Below are 22,125 nucleotides of genomic sequence, written 5' to 3' on the forward strand. Positions count from 1 at the left end.
CGGTGCCATGATGGACACGAGGGTGTGCTCACCTCTTCCACACGCTCATTTCAACCCAGTGGATAAACACCCAGCAGTGGGATTCCTGGATCATCTGGGAGGAGCCCCCCCGCTGTCTTCCATGGCGGCTGTCCTAATGACATTCCCAGGAACAGACTGCAACAGCCCCCTTTCCTCCACGCCCTCGCCGGCAACAGCCCCCTTTCCTCCAGGTCCTCGCCAACACTCGCTCTCTTTTGCGTTTTGATGACAGTCATCCTAACGGTGCCCGCTGATACCTCATGTGGTTTTGATTTTCCTGAGGATTAGTGATGTTGGACATTATTTCATACATACATCGGCCACTTATATGTTTTCCTTTCAGATGCAGATTCAGATCCTTTGTGTATTTTTATTTTATCTTTGAGGCAGGGTCTCGCTCTGTCACGCAGGCTGGAGTGCAGTGGCGTGATCGTAGCTCACAGCAGCCTCAACCTCCTGGGCTTCAGTGATCCTCCCACCTCAGCCTCCCCAGAAGCTGGGAGTACAGGTGCTCACCACCAGACTCATAATTTCTACAATTCTTCTTGTACAGATGGGGTTCCACTATGTTGCCCACGCCTGTCTTGAACTCCTGGCCTCAAGTCATCCTCCAGTCTCAGCTTCCCAAAGTGCTGGGATTACAGTCCTGAGCTACTACACCTGGCCCCAGTTACGCTTTTATGTTTCCTGTTTCAATGTCATGCATGTATTACCTCCTCAGAACACAACGAGGTTGATCCGTATCTCCTGATACGTAACAATCTGTAAGGTGTTTCTATGCAAAGGAAATGATGCACAGACAATCTCTGGAAGAAATGTGAGAAACGGGGCAGGGGGGCAGGGCAGGGCAAGAGACTGGCTTTTCATTATAAATTCTTAAAGGTCTAGGTCATAGGGGTGGATCCCTCAGGAACAGACACGCTCTGGGGCTGGGGGAGTGGGCCTCGCCCTGCTCATCCCGTGAGAGCCAATCTATTAAAAAAAGCCTGCTGCCTGCCCCCCTCGCTCCCTGTCTCGCCCCATGGCCTGCACATGCAGCTCCCCTCCCCTTTCACCACCACAGAAGTTGCCTGAGGCCCTCGCCAGACAGATGTTCAGTCCTGAACTCTGCTGCCATCAGAATCAAGAGCGAAATAAACCCCTTTTAAAAATAAATTACCCAGTCTCAGGTATTCCTTTACAGCAACACAAACGGACTAAGACAGTCGTATCTCAAGTATTTCTTACTTACTCAGTAACTGAGTAATGTTTAGAAATGGAAGAGACAGCACCAGAGTTGGTGAGAACAAGCTGAGCACAGGCGAGGAGGGGGCTGCCACCACGAGGGCGGGAGGCTCCATATCTCAGCTGTCGGGAGGCAGGTGCTGAGGGGGCTGTGCAGTGTGCCTGGTCTGGTCTTTAACGCTTTCACAGAAAAGAAAAACATACAGAGAAGCCAATGCAGTCAAACAGGGCAGGAGAAAGGATGCACAGGGATGCCAACTCCTCCCAAGTTAAGAGGCACAGACATGGGCACCCCACAAGAAGCTCTAGTTAATATTTAGGAGCCTAAATATTAAATAGAAACAATCATAGGGAACAGAACAGAGAGTGAAGACATGAACTCAGCCCACAAGAGGGGCTGGGCCACAGGAAGGAGGAGGGGACTCAGAGCAAAGGCAGCTGAAGGCCTTCATCTCCAGGACATGAGGCAGCAGGGCTTTAGCAGGAGCTGCGGGGACAGGGAGGAACAGCAGCCCCCTGACGGGTCTGTGATGTGTCTACACAGCAGCACCTCCAAAAGGGAAATCAAAGAACCCACACGTGGTCTCTAAAATCTTCTAGTACCCACACTGAAACAGTAAAATATTTACAGAACCTGACAGCCAAAACATTATCACTTCAACAGGTAGTCAACATTCCAAAGAACCAACGTGATAGTCCGTGTTCTTTCTGATACTCGGTCTGCACAACTGACCGGCACCTGACACGCCACACCTGAGTGCAGGCTGCTGGCTGCTCTGCTCAGGGAGGAGAGGCCAGTGCAGCCAGCTGGAGGGGAGCAGGGACAGCGCCAGCAGAGCCTCCAGAGAATGAGGCAGGGATGGACTTCCACAGGGAGGGGAAGGAGCCGAGACTGTGGGAAAGCACAGAGGAAGACGGCGGCAACTGCTCCAGTGACAGAGGCCTGCTGTCCACAACCTTTGCCCCCATTCCCCTCACTTGTATTTACAGTTCAAAATCCCCATGACAGAAAGAAGGGAGGAGGGAGGCTCCAAAAGCAGGGACAGGGGAGGAGGGCTTCAGGCCAGGGAAGAGTGGGGGACTGAGCGCTCAGAGCCCCAGAGGAGGGCACGGGTGTTCCGACGGTTCCCACTGTATAACTCTCCAGCCAGATTCAGTGTATTCTTACCTCTATGAAAGGTCTTGCAATTTTAGGTGCAATGGTTTCTGTGACAGAAGGTTCCTGAGAAAGCACCACAAACTCCTCGGCTTTGACTGGGAAGCCAGCATCATCCATGGGAGAATAAACCTCAAACAGCTCCTGGATGGTTCGCTGAACACAGAGATGTGTGTTACTCCCAGTAGCAAGGTTCGAGTGCGCATCTGACCTGAGCTGGAGACCCACGCCCCTCGCAGAGCCGCCAGGCCTCTGCTTCCCACTAGCGTATGAGCACCATGCAATTCCACGCGCCGCTCGGTGGACCTCATCTCAGGGACTCTCATCGAACACGGAGTACCTGAGTTAAGAATGCCATGGAGTAGTCATTTCCCTGAGCAGCCACTTCTCGGATCAAATCTTTAGTTCCATTTTTCAACAATTTCTCTTCAATGGAATTGCCACTCACAAGTCTGCAAACAGAAGACGCAAAATGTGAAGTCGGTCACCTGGAAACACGGTGACAACATGTGGGTCTAGCCCTGCTTGGAACATGCCTTCATGGGGTGCCAAAGGCCGCTCTCAGCCAGCCCCCCAATCTCAGCTCTCCCGCCTTCAGACAGCCAACAGCAGGTCCCTGCGGAAGACTCATCGCTGTCCCACCTCATCCTTCCACCTGCCATCCTGTTTTTCTCCCACCAGTCTCAACCTGGAAATGTCCCACCTGGTCCTTCCAGATGTACCTCCAGCATCTGTCTTCTCTGAAGCTTTCACTGAGCCCAGCTGCCAGAACTGATCACTTCACGGACTAGCTTGTGAACACATTCTCATAAGACATCTCATTCTCATGTAATTATAGATGCTTTCATCTTTTTTTTTTTTTTTTGACACAAAGTTTCGCTCTCGTTGCCCAGGCTGGAGTGCAATGGCGCTATCTCAGCTCACCGCAACCTCTGTCTCCCGGGTTCAAGCGATTCTCCTGCCTCAGCCTCCTGAGTAGCTGGGACTACAGGCACTGCCACCACGCCTGGCTAATTTTTATATTTTTAGTAGAGATGGAGTTTCACTATGTTGGCCAGGCTGATCTTGAACTCCTGATCTCGTGATCCACCCGCCTTGGCCTCCCCAAGTGTTGGGATTACAGGCGTGAGCCACTGTACCCGGCCACATTTTCAACTTTTTAACTCCTGTACACTACCAGATCCACAACAGACGCTCACTTAAGACTGTGAGTTGCAGACGTGACCCCACTGGACAGACAGTGCAGGGAAACATGGCTTCTTTAAGACTGTGTCACTGGGGACACAGAAAAGACAATGCAGTCTGTCGCCTTCCCATAAGGCTCATCTGCCTGTAAAATGCTAAATGCTAACCCCCAAAAAAGCTCAAATTAAAGAGCTTTCACAGCATAATTTTCAGAGAGATGAAAACAACTTCCTTTCAGAAAATTCCAAATTAAAAGGAGCCTAGATATTAAATACAAAGAATCATAGGGAACAGAACAGAGAGTGAAGATATGAACCCAGACACATACAAAGGAACTAAGTACAGAATAAAGAGAACAGCAACATGAAGGGCGGACGGACAACGTCATGAACAGCAAAGCCACCTGGGAAGACCTTCGTGGCCTTTCCCGATTATATTACCACATGCTCATGGTAATATATTTGATTCCATAAAAGTGTAAGAAACAAAACGAAATCACCTGGACTCCAACCACCCTGAGATAAGCATTAAAAAAGGTGGGCATGGCACCCTCATCCATGTGGTTCCCAAAATGTGCCGCTGCACGTGTGTGACAGTGTGCACTTCCGCGGGCACACTCCTAACAGGCATATCTCACGGCTGCTTCAGGGACGGCAGCCTGCCTCTGCTGCCCCCACCCCAGCAGCTGCATCAGTGTGAACCTGGGTGTGTGCTCACACCACATTCTGTGTGGGGAAATGTCTGCCTCACTTTCTACTTCCCTGCATTTCGCTGTCCCCGCCAAACGGTATACTACAGAAGTCCCTCCACATGAGCTCATTTTCCACCCGGCTGCTCAACACAGTGGGATGGCTGTGTCCCGGTGACAGGCATGCCCCAGTTCCTGCTTTGTGCCATGTGACAAAGCTGCAACACACATCTTTATGTAACAGGATGCAGTCTCAGGCATGGCAGTGCTGGGAGCAAAAGTCATGCACCATTTTCCTCTCAAGAGACCTTGCCCAGCTGCCCCCAAAATGGCTAAAGCAATCCCACGTCCCATCAACATGAGGACGTCCCCTTTTTCAGTGTCAGGCTGAGCGTGCTCACTCCCTTAGGAGCTCACCTCTCCGGGGCACGGGAATAGAGATCTTGTGTCTTAACCTGGTACTTGGGTCACCAGATCAGTGAGCTGGAGCAGCTTCTCATACTTTTTGGCTACTTGGGATGGATTGCTCATATTCATAGGCCCTTCCTTTTTAAAAGTAAGCGGGGGGTCTTTATGTGTCTTCTCGATTTTTAAGAGCTATATTTGCAGTGAGAATGGCCAATCGTCTCCCCACCCTATCAACCGCCTATCTACTGGGCTCATCGATCTGTGCGACGCTCGGCTTCCTCTCTCACTGCAGCTGAGTGTGCCTCTCTCCCCTGACTTCGGGGTCTGTGGGGGTCAGGGGGCCCCTTCCAGCTCTCGGCCACAGGTATTGTCTCTTCAAGAGTGTTCTAATGCTGCTGCTCCACAGTTAACACTCAAGCCCTTCATCTGGACTCTGCTCTGGTCAGGCGTGGGAGCAGCACTCCAAGCCCCTCCGCTCACTAGTAGAGAGCCAGGTGTGTGGCACATTCATGACATAAAAGCCCTCCAGTTACTGTGACAGCCGACCTTTGTAACATGCTAAATCCCCATGGGTGCTGGGCCATTTGCCCCAACACTGACAGCACCCTTATGTCGTTTGGGGGTTCCCACAGCTCACGGTGGGGCACACTCCCACCCACAATGCTGGGCTTCACCAGGATGTCCGCACTGCAAGACATCCCGACGCTGGCACCACCAGCAGCACCTTATCCAACCCTCACACCCATGAGGGTTTTCACAGAAATACTGTTTTAGGATTACTTGGCGAAAACTTCACATGCTCATAAACAAAGTCTACCCAATCGAGAACAAAGTGCGTCTTCACACTCAGCACAGCTCATCCCGCATCCTTCAAGGTCACCTCACGCTTCTCTTTGGAGGTTCTGTTCCTGCACTGCTGAGTCCACGTCTGAGACTTTCCTGCTACTCAGAGTAAAATGCTTTTCCAATTTCTAGCGAATAATGGCTAAAGGGCCAACAACGCAGAAGGGATTCCACACTAAGTCCTCATCCACTCAACACAAACCATGCACCACACTTACACTCATCACCAGGCAAATGTACGCACAACGTACTGTTAAAAGAATAAAAGATTACAAATTGGACACAGTGTGAGCCTTCTTACAGAGTGAGAAACACGTCTGGAAAGACGCACGTCTAAATGCTAAGCATTGCTGCCTCTACAAGACACAGTGTGAGCCTTCTTACAGAGTGAGAAACACGTCTGCAAAGACGCACTTCTTAGGCATTCCTGCCTCTACAAGACACAGTGTGAGCCTTCTTACAGAGTGAGAAACACGTCTGGAAAGACGCACGTCTAAACGCTAAGCATTGCTGCCTCTACAAGACACAGTGTGAGCCTTCTTACAGAGTGAGAAACACGTCTGGAAAGACGCACGTCTAAACGCTAAGCATTGCTGCCTCTACAAGACACAGTGTGAGCCTTCTTACAGAGTGAGAAACACGTCTGGAAAGACGCACGTCTAAACGCTAAGCATTGCTGCCTCTACAAGACACAGTGTGAGCCTTCTTACAGAGTGAGAAACACGTCTGGAAAGACGCACGTCTAAATGCTAAGCATTGCTGCCTCTACAAGACACAGTGTGAGCCTTCTTACAGAGTGAGAAACACGTCTGGAAAGACGCACGTCTAAATGCTGGGCATTGCTGCCGCTAGAGGATCCTTGTTTTTCTTTACAGGCTTTCCTTTTTCTCCTCGAGGAACATGTTATGCATTTATAGCAAGGAAAATAGTAATAAAACTATTTAAATACAGCATTGAATTGCTATAACACCAACTGTTTCATTAAAAACAAATGGTTGGCTGGGTGCAGTGACTGACACCTGTAATCCCAGCACTTTGGGACGCTGAGATGGGCTGATTGCTTGAGCCCAGGAGTTCGAGACCAGCCTGGGCAACATAGCAAAACCCTGTCTGTACAAAAAATACAAACATTAGCCAAGCGTGGTGCTGCACACCTGTAGTCCCAGCCACTTGGGAGGCTGAGCTGGGAGGATCACTTGAGCCTAGGAGGCTGAGTTTCAGTGAACCTGGGCAACAAAGTGAGACCCTGTCTCAAAAAATAATAATAAGAAGAAGAGGTTAAGAGCACACTTCAGGGTTTCAGCTGCAGGGTCAGCTACTGCCTACAAGGCCTCATGCAGAGACCATACTGGTCTAGTCACAGGTTCCCTTCTGGAAACTGACAAGTCACGATGAGAGGGAGCCTACGCTGTGCTCACACACAACCAGGCACAAAATGAGCAAAGAGAAATTAAATTTCCTACTACCCTATAACAGCAACACTTGGAAATTCAGAAGTATACAGTAACCTTTCTCCGTTTCCCTCAATTATGTTTTGATAGTTACAGTTTTTATCCTTAAAGATAATAATAGATTTTAGCCAGGTGCAGTGGCTCACACCTATAATCTTAGCACTTTGGGAAGCTGAGGCAGGCGGATCACAAGGTCAGGAGTTTGAGACCAGCCTGGCCAATATGGTGAAACTCCATCTCTACTAAAAATACAAAAATTAGCTGGGTGTGGTGACACACACCTGTAGTCCCAGCTACACAGGAGGCTGAGGCAGAAAAATCACTTGAACCTGGGAGGTGGAGGTTGCAGTGAGCCGAGATCGCGCCACTGCACTCCAGCCTGGGTGACATAGTGAGACTCCATCTCAAAAAAAAAAAAAAAAAAGAATTTAAATTTCTTTTTTCCCACAGCTGTTGACCATTCTTTCAATAGTCATTTTACTGACAGGTAATTTATAGTTCATAATAATTACAACAACCCGAAATGTAAATTGTACTTCTAAGACTGAGGTATTCTGGAAGAAGAGGCACCACGTTTAAAACTGAGGGCAGCAAGATGACTTGTCTGAGCAGCGTCACTGACTTACAATTTCAAGCAGATGTTGAGTGTAAATAAAAGGAATAGATAAAACAGCAGAAATGTAACTCTGTCTGAAGGAAAACAAACAAAACATGGTTGAAAATTAAGCCACCATACACTGTCTTTAGTTTTACTTTTGTTTCTGCACTGGTGCTTCCTGCATCGACACCTCCCGCAAAGCTTCTCACCCGACCCGCGCCCACCCGGCCTTCTCACCCCAGCCGCGCCCACCCGGCCTTCTCACCCCACCCGCGCCCACCCGGCCTTCTCACCCCAGCCGCGCCCACCCGGCCTTCTCACCCCAGCCGCGCCCACCCGGCCTTCTCACCCCACCCGCGCCCACCCGGCCTTCTCACCCCACCCGCGCCCACCCGGCCTTCTCACCCCACCCGCGCCCACCCGGCCTTCTCACCCCACCCGCGCCCACCCGGCCTTCTCACCCCACCCGCGCCCACCCGGCCTTCTCACCCCACCCGCGCCCACCCGGCCTTCTCACCCCACCCGCGCCCACCCAGCCTTCTCATCCCATCCGTGTCCACCCGGCCGCCCCGCAGGTCCTCACCTATATATGTGGATGTCTTTGCATCTCCCAATTCTATCACACCACTCCTGAGCTTTGGCATCCATCACTGGATTTAGGTCATTGTCATAAAACACGACGGTGTCTGCCTCCACAAGGTTTATACCTGTGGCACGGCTGTGAGTGGAGAGAATGGCACAAAAAATCCGCCTGTCTCTGTTGAAACTCCTCATCAGTTCCTAAGATGAAACAAAACACTTGAGTTAGTATTCGTGGAAATTGCTGGGAAACCTTTAACACGTTTCGACATTTATCAATTAGGAATTATCGCATAGCAAAAGTGCTTGGTTTGTATTCCATGCAACGCGAGGCTCATGCTAAAGGCACATCAAGGTCCCCGCGCTGTACTCCAGCTCTTCCGTGCAGTCGCCAGCATCTTACACGCACCCACCGCCACCACCCTCAGAACTGCTTAAGTATCGCAGCCATGGTGACAAGAAGGAAGAAATTCGATTCCACCTTGCATTCACTGTCAGCTCAACTTGTAGGCCCCAGAAGAAAACAGTGTCTTACTGGGGAGGGATATGTGCTTTCTCATCTATCCTCAGGCAATGCCAGGGCACTTTACAGGCAACAAAAAGCCCCTGGAGTAAGGCTGAGGACACAGGAAAAACAAAGCTGTGAAGGACATTCTTCTAACCTCACCGAGGACCACGCAGTGACAGGCGTGAACACTTCTCTTCTATAATCACTTCCGTGCCGAAACAAAACCTATCCGTGGACCAACTATCTTCCCTCAAAACACTCCACGTATAATTTATTAGATTATTACCAAGAAAACCTGTGAAATTGCCTTTTGCTCTATTCCTTTCTAGGCCTCTCCAGCGTGTGCATGAGCATGTGTGCAAAATAAAGCAGGTCGTGTGACTTACAGGGCAGCATCTTGGTTCTGCGCTGGGGAACACTGGACCGTGCTGCTAAAGCTGGCTCTGAAACGCTGCTGACGAGGACCTAGCGCAGCACGTGGAATGCTCTTGAAGCTGCCAGGGCACAGGGCCCATGGACAAGCCCTATGCACTCACTCTTCTGCTGAACACCTTCTTCCCAACCGTGGATTACCGTAAACATTTCAACAACAACTGTGTAGACAGATCTCTACGTGGTGTGTTTGCTGTCATGTAAGTAAAGATCCTAAACACAGACTCAAGCACGCAGCACCCTTACGGTTCAAATCCACGTTGCCAGGCTACTTTCTAGAGCGCATACTAGGCTATGCTTCCAGGAGCAGGATATGAGAGTGTCTGACTCACTGTGCCTGATGGAATCAAAACGGCCTTGGTAAATCCAGTAAGGAAACAATGGGCGTATTATCCTAACCTGGATTTCCTTTCATTCTAAATTGGTTGGAACTGCTTTCGTATTTCCACCCCATAGCTACCTCTTGAAGTGCACCAGTGTCGTCTTACGATGACTGCGGGTCACCAGCGTTTATCCTGAGACATCAAGACTGCATTTACCTAACAACCTGGCTTTTAACAGAACATATCAAAGGATGTACTGAGACTTATAAAGTTCGAAGGCTCATTAAATCCTTCCCCTTTCACTTAGAAGGGTCATGAGACCACTGAATCTACACAGCACTTAGACTTGAGGTTAAAAGCCGGTGACTGAGTTACGGTGACGGAACCATCAGGGACGAGGTAAGCACTGTGCTTCTCACCTGCCGTTGCTCACTGCTGGCATTTTCATCGATTCTTACATAGGTAAGGTAATGGAAGTTCAAGAACATCTCTAAAATGTCCAACATAAGAACCATCTGTGATAAAATCAGCACCCGACGTCCTTCAGATTTCAACTTCTGAAGCAAGATAGCTAAAGCTTCCAACTTTCCTGGGAAATGAATAACATCAACAGTGCCTCATCATCCAGAGCCAGCCCAGCTCACACAACGGGCTGTGTCGCCAACCTCCCCCATACCTGAATCGAACTGCACCAGCCTCAGCTCGGGGAACTGCAGCAGGCGTGGAGCCGTCGTCCGCCGCAGCTGCTGGAAGTAAGGGGCAGCGTGCTCTCTCAGGCCCTGCCGGAAGATCTTCATTCTGTGGCTGTACAGGGGTGGCAGCCGTGCCACCCGTAGGGAGGCGGGTGCTGCCACCACCGGAGGGATCACAAAGGCCACCCTGAGGAGCAGAAAGCAAGTTTTGTCACCAGCAGGAGCCACATACCTTGACCCAGCATGGGGGCTCCCGAAAGATGGGGCAGAGACCTCTGACAGTCCAAGTCCCAGGAAACAGCAGGGCCCAACCCAGTCACATGGAGACGTGGCTGTTGGCACACAGGTAGAGGCCCCACGAGGCAGATCCTAACCAGTTCTGGCCACCAACCACCACCTTAGGGACTAATTCAGACAGTCCGGGGCTAAACGATCAGTGGGGGTGGATTCCCCAGACCACAGGCACTAGTTCAGAGGTGAGCCATTCTGTTTCTAGACTGTCTTCACCTGGAAACTTTGGGACAAAGGTGCACTGTCTCGTGAACACTAGAACTGCTACAGCCACTGTGCCACCAGGATGGGGACCAGACTTAGGGGTGAAGGAACCTTCCAGACAGCAGGACAATGACAACATAGCAGAGCTCACACAGCCAACCTGAGGCCCACCTTCCAACCTGTGGCGGTCACCTGCACCAGAAGGCCCTTCCTACGGACATCAGCTATGACTCACTCCCAACTGTATTCAAAACAAATGGCCACCCTGATGTTCCATGAGAGGAGCACCAAAGACAAATCTGCACCGAAAGAAAACCTCCAGGAGCACGAGGGCACTCACTTAGCCACCCACAGACCAGGAGAAGCCAGAGGTGGCTTATTCGGCCTTGGAGAAGCACTCCCGGTTTTCTTTTCCTCCGTTAACTGTGTTTCCTGATCTGAAAGATCTAAAATAGGTCGATCCTGAAAGCTGGGTCAAGGCACAGGGAGAAGCCAGGTTTCCCTCTGTCAAGCAGACAACTGTGAGAAATACAACAGCTGCCAAGAAGGGGAGAAAACAGGTCTGACGCGGCGCCTGGAGACAGGTCCAAGCAGAGGATGGACCTACACACAGGGTAACGCGCTCTACTGAAAGCCAGCTCGGGAAGAGCGGCAGGTGCCCACCAAGTGCTCGGACTTGTTCTCCATTAAAGCATGTTCTGAGCTCAACTGGTGCATACATTTCTCATCATGTGATGTTAACACACTCATGTGGCTCTTTTAATACGACGACTTTTTTGAAGGAGTAAAATGAAGAAAGTGCTTAGCAACACAGCGATCTGTCCCCAAGCACAGTGTGAACTCAGGGCTGTGGCTCTGCCCCCAGGGCTGCCAACTTCCTTCAGAAGCTGCACGTGGCACTGAGAGACCGAGATAACAAAACCATCTGATCCCAAAGCTGAAGACCCCAAAGAGTGACCTCAAAACAGATCTCTAAGCGACAGCATGGGGAGAAGCCGATGGAAATAAGACGAACATCCACGAGACAAGAAGCGGTCTTCCCGGAGCACAATGCAGCCAGAGAGCCCCGAAAAGATCACGAGGTCTGCGCACAGACTGCAGGACCTGTCGGTAACATCCTGCAGGGACCGGGCTGCGGTACCTGTCAATAACATCCTGCAGGGATTCTCGACACTGCCGAAGCGTCAACATCAGCTCACTTGGACTTTCTGAAGGTGAAGCGTAACTGCACACTGGCCCGGGCTCCTTCCCACGACGGCCATCCAGAGACCCATGCCACCATAGCGTTCCGTGGCCAGGCAGGGTACAAATCCTTAGCAAGTCTCTGCCATAGACTGGAGCTTGAGAACAGCGCCGCTCGTTGACCAAATAAATCTGATCCAGGCGCTCTTTCAAGAGTCTGATCTTTTCCTCCTTTATCAGAAAGGGATGAAAACAGTTACTTGAGAAATAGAACGGCAAGTTACTTCTTCACCAGACCCCTTGGCATTTCCCACGTACAAGATCCACTTCAATACCCGCAGTCTTGTGCTACAGGAAACACAGACAGAAATGAAGAGGAGAGCACAAGCATCCTCCTTCTTGCCAAGACGGGAAGTGCTTCTCAAGACACAAGTGAGCAATTCTAATGCCCAGGCAGACTTTCAGAAGGACATAAAAATAGAAAAAAAAAAATTCTGGCAGTCTTAATCCAGTTTCATTTGTTTTATTAGGAAATTTATGTTTCAAAATAAGAATTCAGTACCATAACTTAAGGATTCACAGGGGCCTTTAAATATCACAAACACACACAACGAACGGCTCCTGGAAAGCCACTTGTCCAACTGCACCGGGGTCTCAGGCTCAGGTGCTTACCTGGGTTGGCCCTCCAATGGGAGAAGCTGGTTTGGAGGCCATTCCGGTTTCTCCTACAGCCAAGGCATTCACCGCCAGGCGGCCGGGAACACCCACTACAAATGCATAAGGAAGAGGTAAGAAGGAGTGCCAGGGTCACAGGATTTCATCTGCCACCAGCATGCTCCACGGAACCTCACCCTCCGCCAGCACATTCTGCAGAAAGTCTGCAACAGCGTGAGCCCAAGGCCTCATCCTCCACCCCCATGCGTGTGGCTCAAACTTAAAAGCTTTAGATATGCTACAGAAGCATGCTGTCTCCCAGGTCATGACTGGAGCTGAGTGGAGACAGGGGCTTTTCCCTTTCCTTTGGGAAGCAGCACCCCAGCACCACCCAGAAGCCTCTCAGCACACCTCCGAGGCCCTGGGTGCCCCATCACCATCAACACGTGGCCATCTCCTAGCCCAGGTGACAACCTGATGACTGTGGGGCCACTGACTGCCATGAGCAGCCCAGCCCCAGCAGGAAGTCCACACAGTCCTCATGACTGCGACAGAGCAAGCCAGTGCCAGATTCATATCCGTTCCCTGGAGCTGCTCCTGATATGACACCTGCTACCAGCCAGGGCCAATCAGGAAGGCAGAAGCCAAGCCACTTAGTGCGGCAGACTGTCCTAAAAGATGTGGTCAAAGAGGCATCTGAGTGCTGAAAAGGGGCCCAGGGGTAAGAGTCACCTTAGGGGAAACAAGGGAAGAGGCTGAGGTTGTCAGAACTCAGCACTTGCGGGAGGGGGTGTCTAGGCTCAGAGTCTCAGGGTCCAGGACTCCAGTTGGTACTGGGGCCTCTGGAGCTGAGGAGGGTTTCCATGGGACAGCGATTCATCAGCCCCCAAAGGCGGATGCAACAGCTGATTCTAGAATCTCCAAGGGGCCTGGTTCCGAGGGTAGGGGCGAGTGGAACTGACGACCATGCCAGCATGCAGGCCTGCTGCTAGGTGACGCTAACATAACAGGACTGAAGAAGCAGCCACATTCCCTCCCCACTCCAGCCTCCTCTGATGCCTAGCAGAGCCTAACGGGTTGGCAGTGGCCCACCCAGCATCAAGCCCACTAGGCAGAGGTGGGGCTGGAACTGAATGGACACCCACTCGGCCACCAGGACAAGGGCTCCATCCCAAGGAAAGCGCCTCACCCCTCTAGGCTCCCAGCTGCCTCTATGGGTCGTTGGGCTCCTGAAAACATACCACATCATGACAGGGCAAGTCCAAGGAGACCTGGGGCTAACAGGCACAGAGCAGGGACTTGGAGGTGAGGCAAGGCAGGCGACGAGACAGGATGAGGAGTCGCAGCTCCGGCAGGACGAGGACCCAGACCCTGTGTGGGCAGCCGCATGCTCCTGCTCCCAGGGGAAACTGAGCACCCTCAATGTGTTGGCAAGAAACCAACAAGCAAGATTTCCCATGATTCCAAATTTCTCATGAGAACAAAATCAAAACAAAAACCTAAGGACAGCAGAGGCTGGTTATATCCAACCATTACCTTTAAAAGCACAATGAAAAGAAAATAAATCAGGCTGACACTATGACACATCTCTGGAAATCAGAGATGGACACACACTAGACTGTGCTGTTCTGAGATACAAAGACACATGAATGCCTTCCACTCGCCCTAGAAGGAAGAGGAAGAAGGAAGCTTCCAAGCCAAGTCTCCCTCCTGCTCAGAGCACCCTACCTTGCGGGGTCAAGGGTGCAGGGCTGAGGCCGCCGGCCAAGGGCTTGCTTCCCAGGGTGCCCTGCACAGCACCTGCCTGAGACACGGTCTGCATCACCACGGGGCCAGGGGCTCGAAGGTAGGGCTGCCCGGGGGCAGACACAATCTGAAGGACGCTGCCTGCAATCAATCATAGGTCCGCCAGGTGTCAATGAGAGGCACGTGTGCATCACAGCCACACACTCCAGGCACTCCCCAACAGTACAAACGTAAGCGACAAACTGAAAATCAAATCTACAGAAACAAATCACGCAAGATCAGTTACTGTGAGAATAGTGGCAACCCATCACTGACAGTGAGCGATGCAATGAGACAAGGTCTCCTGCTTGCGCCCTCTGTCCCTCCTGGAAGGTGTGTGACGCGTAGCTGCTGAGCACCTGCCGTGCTGCTGGAGGTACTGAGCCGTTGTGGGGACATCCCCGCTCCCAGATCCCCGCAGGCACTCCTGATAGCATTCAGGGAGAATGAAGAAATAGAACAAAACCCTGGTTTTAGCCCAGAAGCCTGTGGCTTTTCTGCTGCTTTTTAAACAGGCTGGCACTTTGGATGGCACTTTGGATCTTGTGTGACTGCATCTGTCTGACTTCTCTTACTCTGGAGATAGCTTCCCAGGTCACACGCTACGAAAACTGGTGACCATCAGAGACGCCAACAAGTGGCCCCTCCTCTGTGGGCCAAAAAATGTAAAAAAACAGAATGGTTTCTCTGTAGTAGGCCTCATTCTGCTGAGATGTGTGTGCCTCTCCAAGGCGGCCAGTGGGCTCATCCCACTGATGACAAAACCTTCTACCCTGACAAGTGCCACAGGGAGCAATCATGAAGAAAGCACTGGGGGAAGGCAGGGGCCGGGGCTGCCGGGGCTGCCTTCGGGGGAAGGTGGGGGAAGCCAGGGCTGCTGTTGCCAGCGAAGGTGGGGGAAGGCAGCTGCCCGGGGCATGGCTGCTGTTGGGGAAGATGGGGAAGGGTGGCTGCCGGGGCTACTGTCAGGGACAGTGGAGGGAAGGCAGCCTACTGTTGTCCGGGAAGGTGAGGGAAGGCTGCTGTGGGTGTTCCTTGAGCCCTAAACTAAAACACAGGGAGTAAATGACTCTACCACTGGGACAAGGGGCCACTCAATTCCTCTCCCTCACTCTTTTTAAAGAGCAGTTACTATATAAACACACTGCCCTTCACCAAAGGTCTGGGCTTTGGGTCTGGGAGTTAAAATTAAGTCTGTTTAGAGAAGAAAATAATTTCTCATACATAAATTACTAATCCTGTGGCGTTTGGGGGACAATTTGTCTCACACCTATATTAGAAAGCAGCAAATATTTCTGTTATTTATCTGTTATTATCTATTATTTAGAGATGGAGTCTTGCTCTGTCGCCCAGGCTGGAGTGCAGCGGCATGATCACTGCAGTTTTGACCTCTGGGGCTCAAGTAATCTTCCCACCTCATCCTCCCGAGTAGCTTGAACCACAGGAGAGCACCACCACGCCTGGCCAGATATTTCTACTTTAATCTACAAAATACAAAGCTCTCTTCAAAGGGCAGATGCTGGTAACAACAGTGCCTGTTGTTTATTTGGCATGCATCACGCGCAGGCAATGAAAGTCGTCTCGCTGGTCCTCCGTGACCCCATGAGGTGAGAGCATCATCGGACACGGGAAGAGCCTGAAGCTTAAACGCACGAGACAGGCCCTCAGGCAGCAGGGCTCAGTGAGGCGCTCTGTCATTTTTGGCCTTACCTTGCAGCTGCAGCGGCTGGCCAGCCGTGAGCTGCCGGAGCTGGCTGTGTGACAGGGTGAATTTGCTGCCCTGGAACTGCAGGGTCACTGGCGTCTCCGGCTGAGCCCCGCGGCTCTGCGGTCCTGTGATGGACGCCAGCTGAGCGATTTTCACTACCTCTCCACCTGCCGAAACGTAGGGGAAAAGGTGAATTCAGACCATCTTGGACTAAGTTTGGGAGTGTCATACTGACAATCGTTTCTTGAACATCACGGCCATTTATCATAAACTGAAGCGCCACAGAAACATTTATCAGGTAGTGCTTTCCACCACGTTTTAAAAATCCTTTCTTTAATAAAAAAGAGAAAACAAAATGTCAGATTTTAATGGTTAACTTTAACCATAACTGGTTGGGATTTTAGATATCAGATATCGATACTATTAACGAAGCTATTAAGGAACATTTTACTTTTCTACCCAAACAGTAAAAAAAAACACCAAACATCAAAAATAGCAGAAATCGGCTGGGTGCAGCGGCTCATGCCTGTAATCCCAGCACTTTGGGAGGACAAGTGGGGATGGATCACATGAGATCAGGAGTTTGAGACCAGCCTGGCCAACATGGTGAAAACCCGTCTCTACTACAAATACAAAAAAAAACAAAAACAAAACACTTAGCTGGGTGTGGTGGTGGGCACCTGTAGCCCCAGCTACACAGGAGGCTTAGGCAAAAGAATTGCTTGAACCCAGGAGGCAGAGGTTGCAGTGAGCTGAGATCACATCACTGCACTCCAGTCTTGCTGATAAGAGTGAAACTCCACCTCAAAAAAAAAAAAGTAGAAATCTTTGTGTAATACACTTAGAAACTCACATGTGAACCTAAACCTCACAGAACTTTAAAAAAGTGAAAAAGTACGTGTCCAATTTAGCTCACAAAGACAGGTTACATCATCACAAATATAAAGGATTACTAGCTTCGGTGACACCCAAAATGCTCCAAAATCTAGGAATGTAGTTTTATCTATTTATTTACTTTTTTTTTTTTTTTGAGAGACAGGGTATGGCTCTGTCACCCAAGCTAGAGTGTGGTAGCAGGATCACAAGTCACAGCAACCTCAAACTCCTGGGTTCAAGCAATCCTCCCACCTCAGCCTCCCAAGTATCTAGGACTACAGGTGTGAGCCACAGCACCTACAAGATCTAGCAATGTCTCTAAATACATCACATACATAAATAAAGCTTTAAGATATGAAGTTTCATACTAATTTGAATTAGATGGTAAGAGTCAATCTATAACATTTACTGTTAAAAAAAAAAAAAAAAAAGTAGCTGGGCACGGCGGCTCACACCTGTAATCCCAGCACTTTGGGAGGCAGAGGCGGGTGGATCACGAGGTTAAGAGATTGAGACCATCCTGGCCAACATGGTGAAACCTCGTCTCTACTAAAAATACAAAAATTAGCCGGGCGTGGTGGCGCACGTCTGTAGTCCCAGCTACTAAGGTGGCTGAGGCAGGAGAATCACTTGAACCCAGGAGGCAGAGGCTGCAGTAAGCCGAGATCGCACCACTGCACTCCAGCCTGGGCGACAGAGCAAGACTCTGTCTCAAAAAAACAGTAAAACTTAGCATTGTTTAAAACACTTTTAAAACAACAACAACATAATTCAGATGTGGTCATTTGCTCCCAACTCAAAAAGGTAATACCTTCCAGCTATAACTGAACAGGTTTAAAGGTTTATTTCCCAGTGGTTGATACTTGAGTCTAAATGTTCTTCCCAAGAAATCCATGCCAGAATTATTAGTGATAAAAAGAACAGTTAGTAAGAGACTACAAAAATTGTCTACAGATATCTTGCCCACAGAATAACTGTGAACAAGGAGGGGAAATGAAAACAGAAGACAGAGATTTGTGCACAGAAGTGTCAATCTCCCAACAATCCTCCTTGCTCCATATGCAAGTGAGGACCGACCCACAGGAAAAGCGGTTTTGCTCACTTCACAGATCTCCCAAAGAACAGCTCCTCTGGCAACCACCAACACGACTCTCATCCCACACAAGACAGTGTCTAGTCTGATAAAGAGGTAAAATATGCAACTGCTTTCTCCCTTAGGGCAATTAACTAGGACAAGTCCTCTTCATTTGTGGGCGATGGGAGAGAGAGACTCGTAAGGAAAGAGAACCAGTGTGAACTCAGTGTCTCTCTGCATCACCACCTCTCCCGTCTCCATCTTTCCAGAAAGGCCTCTACAAGATTTTGCTATACCAACAAAACATGGGTTGAGGTGGCACTTGAGAACTAATGTAATACTTTAAGTCAGGATAATCTCCACCACGGAATGAATAGGGTCCATGTAAGGTCTGAAAACATGCTAATCCCACTGGACACAGCAAAATGTTCTAGATTAAAAAAATTAGTAACTGTATTTTTAAAGTCATTAAATTATGACAAAGTTTTCCTGGTTGACCAATTACTCATCCCAAGTTTAAATCTGGTAACAAGCGAGAGACTGAAAAAGAGCTCGTGTTTTTTAGGAACCTAAAGCTAGCTGACATGACTGGCAAGGAAGCGACCTTCCCAAAAGCAGTCGCTGTTGCTCCAGGAGCGTCTGCTCCCCCAGAGTGCACCTGTATGGCTGGTGGAACGAGCCCGGGGCTAACACTGGGAAGTGCCGTCAACAGCACCGAAGCAGTGAGTGAGCGCAGCAGGAAAGCAGAGCTGGACGGCGGGGTGAGGAGAGACAGCACAGACAGGAGAAGGCCAAGGCGGCCTCTACAGAGGCCCTCCCTGCTACACTCGTGCCGGAGGCAGCTGCACTGGTGAGAGGCAGCGCTGGGCGTGGGGCTGGGGAAAGACAAAGGAGTAGACAGCAAGGCTCCTCCAACATCCCCGTGTTCTTAGCACAACTCCTCTGGGGTAGAGAGATGGCAGAAACCTGGAAAGGTGAGGCCACTTACTGGGCAAGCGGGCCTGGGCCTGCGAGGTGAGCACCAGCCTCTGAGGCAGCGCGCTCTGCCCGGCCGCGTGCGAGGGGGCCTGGGGCTGGGGCGGGGGCTGGCCTGGGGTGGAGGCCTGTGCTGTGGTCTGGGCCCGCAGTTTCGCAGGATGGGCCGGGCTAGCGGCTGTGCTGGAGGCCGAGGCGGGCTGGTGTCGTGGAGCACTGGCGGAAGCCTGAGAGGTCTGAAACGGGGCTGCTGCTGCTGCAATCGATAAGGTTTGTTTGTGCAAAGCTGTTAGAGGTTCTTAATAAAATACAATATTTTAAACCGAATTTTAAAGAAATAAAATAAACATCATTTCACACTATGTCTCAAATGAGATGCCCTGGCTTAAGGAAAAAAAAAAAAAGGAGGGGCCATGTATCCACAGGGTGAGAAATGTAATTTGTCATGTTGTTGATCATCTTCATTTCGAGCTACGGTACTCTGTGGTGCATTGCTCAGAGTAAACAGAAACTATTAGAAGTCAGCCCAATCAAACATTAGTATCGATTAGGAACTATTTCCGAAAACACCACAAAAAAAGTATCAACAGAGCTTCCACTCATGTCTTTAATAGAGAACGCTGGCAACAATGCAGGTCTGAGCACTGATTTTTAGCTCAGAAAACCCGAATGGACACGGCTTGGAGGGCCCCTTTGGCCAAGTGGTGAAATATTACTTTTAACTATTTTGATGACCTTTTCTACCATTTAACCCTATCCTTCCCAAAAATAATCATCCCGTTTAAGTGGCAGCACAAAATATAACATGAGCAGACGCTCTCGGGAGTCTCCTAGATGACTGCACGCATGCACCTCTGTCAACAGAAACAGCCTGCCCAGTGGCTGGCAGCATCAGATCCTCACTCACTCACCCAGCAATGAAACTTCCCCAATAGGGGAAAACACCCATTACAAGCAATAAAAAATTCTAAAACTCATCAAGAACTGAACAAGGCACCTTCAGAGAGCCAGCGGGTGACGCCTGTTCCCACTCAGGAGTGATTATCGCGTCCAGAAGCACAAGAAGAAAGTGCCATGAACTTGGTCCAGAAAAACCTCCGTAAGGCAGAGAGCACACAACTACGTGAAGTCTACCTTTTGCCTCTGGATTTGCAGAGAATGTGGCGATGGGCGGCCGTCCTCGAAGCTGGCCCTGTGGAGCAGCAGTGGCCGCCGTGGTGGCTGCCGTCCGGGGTGGGTGCGTGCTGGGGAAAGCCACGGTGCGACCCTCGGGCTTCTGGCCGTACTGCACAGGCTGGAACAACCTAGATGCCCGTTGGTCCAGGCAAGAAGATACAGAGTATCAGACCACAGAGAGGACAGGCCACCTCCCGGAGCCGGGGTGCACCGCTGCCTACGGGAAGCCAGCTCAGGGGCCAGCACGCCTAGGCACTGCTCCAGGTGAGCTCACCCAAGCCCGCGGAGAGGCTGACAAGACTCAGCACACCACAGTGGTAGGGCACACGTGCCCTGATTACTGGGAATTACAGAGCAGTGCTGCTTTCACTTCCACGATCCTATCAATGTAGATTAGAAAACAGTGCATCTATGACAGCACAAGGGCTAATGGGGGTGAGGAGAACATCAACTTGACAGAAGTCTGATAAAATGGCGGTTCAAGTGATGGCGCACTGTTGCCTCACACTCCCGGGCTCAACCAATCCTCTTGCCTCCGCCTCTAAGTAGCTAGGAATACAGGCGCGCACCACCACACCTGGATTTTATTACTTTTCTGGAGAGACAGGGTCTCACTATGTTGCCCAGGCTGGTCTTGAATTTCTGGGCTCCGGCGATCTTGCCACCTTGGTCTCCCAAAGCACTGGGATTACAGGGGTGAGCCACAATGACAGGTCTCTTTTCTTTAAGCTGGTAACTATATTGGCCACTTCCTGGTTTTTTTTTGAGACGGAGTCTTGCTCTTTTGCCAGGCTGGAGTGCAGTGGCACAATCTCAGCTCACTGCAACCTCCGTCTCCCAGATTCAAGTGACTCCCCTGCCTCAGCCTCCTGAGTAGCTGGGACTACAGGTGCACGCCACCACACCCAGCTAATTTTCTGTATTTTAGTAGAGACGGGGTTTCACCACGGCCAGGATGGTCTCAATCTCCTGACCCACGATCTGCCCATCTCGGCCTCCCAAAGTGCTGGGATTACAGGTGTGAGCCACCGAGCCCGACCTTATTGGCCACTTTCAAAACCGCTATACAACGTAACAAGCAGAGATGGCTGTCAAAAGCCATTGTTAGGCCAAGCGTGCAGTCTCACGCCTATAATTCTAGCACTTTGGGAGACCGAGGCAGGAGGATCCCTTGAGCCCAGGAGTTCAAGACCAGCCTGGCAACATAGGGAGATCCCTGTGTCTATTAAAAACTTTTTTTTGCTCATTTCTTGAGACAAAGTCTTACTCTGTCACCCAGGCTGAAGTGGCCGATCTCAGTTCACTGCAACCTCCACCTTCCAGGTTCAAGCCTCCCGAGTAGCTGGGATTACAGGTGCCCAGCACCATGCCCAGCTAATTTTTGTATTTTTAGTAGAGATGAGGTTTCACTATCTTGGCCAGGGTGGTCTTAAACTCCTGACCTCATGATCCACCCACCTCGGCCTCCCAAAGTGCTGAGATTACAGGCATGAGCCACCGCGCCCGGCCTAAAAACTTTTATAGATTTTTTTATTTAAAAAAGCCATTTTAAAAAGACAGACTAGCACCTACTGGAGTGGGTGCTGTTCATTTAACTGGGGGCTGTAGGCTCCCCGAGGAGCAGCCTGCTGGTTCCTGAGTCCTCAGGCCAAGCAGAAACCTCTGGTACTGATGCGGGGAAGCTGAGCCAAAGTCCCCAGTGAGGCAAATACAGAAGTGCCAACAGGAAAGGCCTGTCTGCAGAACTGGCCCCGTCATCTCCAAAATAACTATTTTCCTTTTTCTCTCTTTTCTTTTTAACCCAAGCACGTAGGATTGTGGATATTTCTAATTGCTAGATTTAGGCTGAGTCATTTATACCTTGATTTAACCATCTAAAATGTCTGTCCCTCCCAGCCTCATGACACCGGCCGAAGCATCACTTCAGACATGATTCAGATGTCACTTGTAAGACAATGACATCACCGTGAGGGTGGAGCCCTCTGCCCGCCACACTCACAACACATGTGTGGTCTAGCCACACCATACGCCCCCACAGGAAGCACCAGGTTAAATGCAGCCCTGACCCGCACCCTACCCTAAAATTGCTGC

The 22,125-nt window shown here is 50.5% G+C and overlaps 1 protein-coding gene and 1 non-coding gene across 2 annotated transcripts in view; both read right to left on the minus strand.

Moving 5' to 3' along the window:
* LOC105705166 (E1A-binding protein p400) overlaps window positions 1–22,125 on the minus strand; it is a 135,205-nt gene that overhangs the window by 37,609 nt on the left and 75,471 nt on the right. Inside the window, exons 22-32 of the mRNA XM_064379537.1 lie at window positions 19,993–20,162; window positions 18,872–19,114; window positions 15,935–16,099; window positions 14,168–14,326; window positions 12,458–12,552; window positions 11,745–12,016; window positions 10,093–10,295; window positions 9,836–10,005; window positions 8,158–8,354; window positions 2,742–2,853; window positions 2,414–2,557 (exon numbers count right to left, since the gene is read on the minus strand). Of these exons, the coding sequence (XP_064235607.1) occupies window positions 2,414–2,557; window positions 2,742–2,853; window positions 8,158–8,354; window positions 9,836–10,005; window positions 10,093–10,295; window positions 11,745–12,016; window positions 12,458–12,552; window positions 14,168–14,326; window positions 15,935–16,099; window positions 18,872–19,114; window positions 19,993–20,162 (1,930 nt within the window). The remainder of the gene's footprint in view (window positions 1–2,413; window positions 2,558–2,741; window positions 2,854–8,157; window positions 8,355–9,835; window positions 10,006–10,092; window positions 10,296–11,744; window positions 12,017–12,457; window positions 12,553–14,167; window positions 14,327–15,934; window positions 16,100–18,871; window positions 19,115–19,992; window positions 20,163–22,125) is intronic.
* On the minus strand, window positions 8,644–8,779 carry LOC135276273 (small nucleolar RNA SNORA49). The gene has a single exon (XR_010343849.1). It is a non-coding gene; the product is annotated as a small nucleolar RNA SNORA49 (small nucleolar RNA).

This window comes from Aotus nancymaae, unplaced genomic scaffold (genome assembly GCF_030222135.1).
Source record: "Aotus nancymaae isolate 86718 unplaced genomic scaffold, 86718_ANA_hifiasm-v0.15.2.pri h1tg000021l, whole genome shotgun sequence".
NCBI lineage: Eukaryota > Metazoa > Chordata > Mammalia > Primates > Aotidae > Aotus > Aotus nancymaae.